Source organism: Anastrepha ludens, chromosome 2 (genome assembly GCF_028408465.1).
Source record: "Anastrepha ludens isolate Willacy chromosome 2, idAnaLude1.1, whole genome shotgun sequence".
NCBI lineage: Eukaryota > Metazoa > Arthropoda > Insecta > Diptera > Tephritidae > Anastrepha > Anastrepha ludens.
The window spans coordinates 162,532,339-162,537,492 of NC_071498.1; the positions used below are offsets into that span (position 1 = coordinate 162,532,339).

At 40.2% G+C, this 5,154-nt stretch overlaps 1 protein-coding gene across 1 annotated transcript; it reads right to left on the minus strand.

The window, feature by feature from the left end:
- Window positions 1-247: 247 nt before the first annotated feature.
- On the minus strand, window positions 248-1,514 carry LOC128860277 (uncharacterized). The gene is made up of 2 exons (XM_054097700.1): window positions 1,135-1,514; window positions 248-1,062 (listed from the first exon to the last, which is right to left on the minus strand). Exons 1-2 carry the CDS (start codon window positions 1,420-1,422, stop codon window positions 328-330), a joined length of 1,023 nt encoding a protein of 340 aa, XP_053953675.1. The 5' UTR covers window positions 1,423-1,514; the 3' UTR covers window positions 248-327.
- Between the last annotated feature and the right edge of the window lie 3,640 nt (window positions 1,515-5,154).

The following is a 5,154-nucleotide window of genomic DNA, read 5'->3' on the forward strand; positions in this document are numbered from 1 at the left end:
CTTTTGGTTGCACCCTCCCAGTAGGGATTTCGCCTGGCGTAGCTCCATAGTTTGGTGCCAGCAAACCTGCTTTGCCCTAGCCCTTCACTCCTAAGCTTCTCCTTGATGGTGGGTTGTCCCACAGCAAGGAAGGGCTCGAGTCCTATTAAAGGCAAGGCCGCAGAACTGATTCACGATCTGATGCTGGCCAAACCTTCTGTCTATTCTCCACTGCGATCATTGCCAATCACGAAGTCTTATTACGTCTTCAATGTATTATACTATTACATTTATTACACACAAATACCGTTACAGGGATTTTTTTTAAATGCTAGCGCGTATTCTCATCTAAATGCGTATAAAACTACTGTAATTAGCCATTCCAAATCTGCTTGTTGTCCGTTTGAGTAGCTCATCTCTCTTTCTGCCATATTTAGCTGGAAAACTCGTCTTCAAAGAAGTCAATAACATTTCGAACTTGTAGAAACGTGAGGGCCAGTGACAGGTACATGCCAATTTACATTTCTTGCAGCGCTCTTTCGAAATTATCTGATCTGTCTCACGATCTGGTTTAAGCTGTGTGAATACCAGCGGTGCATTGAGCTGCTTTTCGGTCCAGTAGCACGAGCAAGGTGGGCAGCAATGACAAGGTTTGATTTGAACTACTTTAGTCGGTTTCGGTGGAGGTGCTGCTTTGCACTTGTACAACGGATAATGTTGCACACCGCCGAAGAGTTCGGTCTGGTCTCGTTCGAGTGCCAACCAACGTTCCAGCCGATGCCAGTGCGATTGTGGTTGGCGTTTTGCGCGCAAGAGTTGCATTCGACGCCACAAATCAGCACGTGGCACATTGCGGTATTTATCTCCGCTTTTCACCTGAAACATTTTATACAATTCGTAATAGTATTCCGGTGGCAATGAAATGCTGCGCATATATTTTGTCATTTCGTAGAAGAATAGTTGACGAATGCCATAGGCGATACGTTTGATTTCTTCGAAATTCTTAATATTCATGGCGCTAAGTGACTGCGCGTCCAGCAACAATAGTTTCCGACCTGTTATGAAATTAGCGCGAAATGTATTCTGAAAATGCAACGCCGAAAGTGAACGCAGTTAAGCAAAAAGGTGTGGGTGCATTGTTGTTTAGTGGCTCACCATATATTGAGGGTAACCGTATTTTCGTATCCACTGGCAAACGTCCACATTCGTCCACTCGTAGACTGTCGGTAAGGGTAAGGCGTCCACAACTTTAATGCACAAAGTGAGTAGGGAATCGGGTGATACTTTGAAGTCTAAGGGCACCGAGTAATGGTCGAAGTCTTCAGTTGGTTTAAACGATTTCTCCAATCGAAATTTATAGTGGCTCAATGGTGATTCCTTGACGACTTGAACCTTTTTGAGCTGAACAAATTTTTCATCTGCGTCTGAGAAATATGTACGCATGTCGAAATAGTTTTAATCTGCTTTTCAAATAATAAATGCTGTGTAAAATAATACAATAAAAGTAAAATAATGAATGCAAAATAATGAACGAAAAATATTTTTTATGATTTTGTGATTTGACATTTGAAAACATTCGAAAGCCTATGTGACTATTAAATTTTATTTGGGTTTTACTAAAGGTGAATCCATTACAGGTGGTATCGGTACAAGCAAGGCGAATCTATTAGAGGTGGCGTTGGTAATTATAACGGGTGATGTTTTAGCTATTATCTTTTTAAACAGTTGGTTTAAACAGCTGACGCACGTTTCGGGTTTTGTTTCACTGTCAAACATCTTCAGTTTGGTCTATGATTTAACCATGAATCGTCTTACAAAAGAACAACGCTTGCAAGTCATTGAATTTTATTATAAAAATACGAGTTCTGTTAAGAAAATAAATAAATAAGCAGAATTGTCGATTTTGGAGTGAAGATCAGCCAGAAGAATTGCAAGAGCTACCAATGTATCCAGTTTGGTGCCGTTTATGGGCTGGAGGTATCATTGGGCCGTACTTCTTCAAAGATGCTGCGAATCGTAACGTAACTGTGAATGGTGAGCGCTACCGTGAAATGATGTTCAGCTTCTTTTTGCCCAAAAAGCAGGAGCTTGACTTGCATGGCATGTGGTTTCAGCAAGACGGTGCCACATACCACACAGCGCGCGTAACAATGGACTTGTTGAGAGACGAGTTCGGCCACCCAGATCGTGCGATATAACGCCTTTAGATTACTTTTTGTGGGGTTATGTTAAAGCTCATGTCTATTCAGACAAGCCTGCTTCAATTAACGCATTGGAAGACAACATTAAAGCATTTATATGTGAGATACCGGTCGTAACATTGGAAAGAGTATGCCAAAATTGGACTAAGCGGATGGACCATTTGAAGTGCAGTCGCGGTCAACATTTGCATGAAATAATCTTCAAACATTAAATTATATGGACTATCGATTTAAAGAACAAGTTCATGAATTTTTCGGAATTTTACGTGAGTAAATATATTTCTCATGTAAGTATAAAAGATATTCGCATGGGAGTAAAAGTACCCATTTCTTCATTGGCCATACTTCAGTAAAGTTAACAAATGAAATGTGGATTACAAACCACATAAAAACTAAATATTTGCAAGCAATAATATTTTTAAAACGGAATGTTGTTTTAGAATAAAGCAGTTCAAAACTTAGATTCATTCAGTTTTCAGTATTTTTGTTCAAAATACGGCTCCTAACAATTTGCCTTGTAATTCACCTCTTAAAATTTTGAGGCTCCAAGAATTATACTGTAGCGCTTTAACTATTATCATATCTTATGTACATATTAAGATTGCGAATTAACATGAAAACTGTTCCAAAATTTAGCATTAATTCACTAGGACTAAAAGTAAGTGAGTTTAGAAATTCTGCAGGGAATTTAACTTTCGTTTGTGGACATTCGTAAAATGCAATATTGACACTCTTATCGCACTTTTCTTCTCCCGGCAACATATTAACCATTTAAGTATTAATTATAGGGCAATGCCCATTTTTTGGACACAAATTTACCCGATCATTCAAATGATTTTCATGAGCTACACCAGATTGGGGTTTAAATGGCCATTCAACTAAATTCATTTTGGTGAATATCTCGTAATAACCGATCTAATCCTAGTAAAACAGTCCCAGTAACCATGCTGGCTTCGTCCCATAAAAGATTTGTGCTAAGTGGTTAATGTTCGATGTCTGGATTTGGTATCCCCACAAAACTAATACGGCTATGCAAGATAACGTTGCTCAACACCATCAGCGCCATCAGAATTGGGAAGTACCTCTCCGAGCCGTTTGATACCAAACGAGGTTTCAGACAGGGTGACTCGCTGTCGGGTGACTTCTTTAACCTGATGTTGGAGAGGATCGTACGAGCCGCAGAACTTAATCGCTCAGGTACAATTTTTTATAATAGCGTACAATTGCTGGCGTATGCCGATGATATTGACATTATCGACCTTAACAACCGCGCTGTTAGTTCTGCCTTCTCCAAACTGGATAAAGAGGCAAAGCGAATGGGTCTGGTGGTGAACGAGGACAAAACGAAGTACCTCCTGCCTTCAAACAAACAGTTGGCAGTTATGATTTCGAGGTTTTAAAGGACTTCGTATACTTAGGAACCAGCATTAACACCGATAACAACGTCAGCTTTGAAATCCAACGTAGAATCTCCCTTGCCAACAAATGCTACTTTGGACTAAGTAGGCAATTGAGTAGTAAAGTCCTCTCTCGACGAACAAAACTAACACTCTACAAGACTCTCATCATTCCCGTCCTAACGTATGGCGCACAAGCGTGGACGATGACAACATACGATGAAGCGATGCCTGGAATGTTTGAGAGAGAGATTCTGCGCAAGATTTTTTGACCTTTGCACGTTGGCAACGGCGAATATCGCAGGCGATGGAACGATGAGTTGTATGAGCTTTACGACAACATAGACATAGCGCAGCGAATAAAGATCCAGCGGCTACGTTGGCTGGGTCATGTCGTCCGAATGGATACAAACGCTCCGGCTTTGAAGGTATTCGATGTGGTACCAGCTGGTGGTAGGTGATAGGAACAGGAAGGTCTCCTCTGCGTTCGAAAGATCAGGTGGAGAAGGACTTGGCTTCACTTGGTGTGTCCAACTGGCGCCGGTTAGCACGAGAAAGAAACGACTGGCGCGCTTTGTTAAACTCGGCCAAAATCGCGTAAGCGGTTGTCGCGCCAATTAAGAAGCAGAATCAGGGATCTGTGCATATGTGCTAGAAATAAATCAGGAATAAAAAATATGCGTGTTCCAGGACGAGTTTAATTCAACAAAAGTTGAGCTTAATTTGAAGCAAATGGTCACCTGTTTTTTTTTTATAAAATCTGGTCATATCGCAACTGTACCACAATAGAAACTTAAAACATGCCAATTTTGAGTGGTACACGGCCATTTGTATGTCAGAAGTTTTCGGAAGAAGGAAAACCAACCGCCGAAGACGAATCATCCTTCAGCACGACAATGCGAACTCTCACACATCGGCTCACAAAAGAGAGTTTTTCAGCACTCACAAGATCGAATTAATAGGCAATACATTGCCACCTAATGATTCCTTTTTGTTTTCGAACAGCAAAAATAAAAAGTGAAGTCAACATTTGGCAGCTATTGAAGTCTTTAACCCTTTCGAACCTCCTGGTACACCATATGTACCACTAAATGTTTATAAAGGTCTAAATCCCAAAACTCGGGGCCAAGCTCAATATAAAATATACCAAAGCAGGCTTTTTATGTTATCTAACGGTACATGGAAACATAAATTCATTTTCTCTCTCGAAGCGTGCACGGTTTTGAGTGAAATAGCGAAGGTTTCTGACACGTGTTTGATTTTGTGCTAAAAATATTACAAAAGAAGGTGTGAGGTGCCAAAAAAATTAATAAAATTGAATATAATCATTCCCTCTTTAAATGTAAGCATAATTAATGAAAATGGTATTTTGATTTGTACCTATATTTTTGAGGGGTTTTAAGACCGTGGTACTTATACGTACCAGCAGTCTTTTGTAGCGGTACCTATGTATGTGTACCAGCAGTGCTTATTTGCAATAACTAAGGGACCTGTTTTTTTATAAAGTGATACCATGTCGAAAAAACTAAGGACAGACGCAATAACGGAAATGCTGCTGGATGAAATACTGGCCTCAG

Bases quoted from the DNA above. Each gene is read 5' to 3' on its own strand.
- LOC128860277 (XM_054097700.1), bottom strand. From the start codon at position 1,422: ATGCGTACATATTTCTCAGACGCAGATGAAAAATTTGTTCAGCTCAAA. The intron at 1,063-1,134 runs GTGAGCCACTAA...TTGCATTTTCAG, and splicing joins ACGGTTACCCTCAATATATG to AATACATTTCGCGCTAATTT.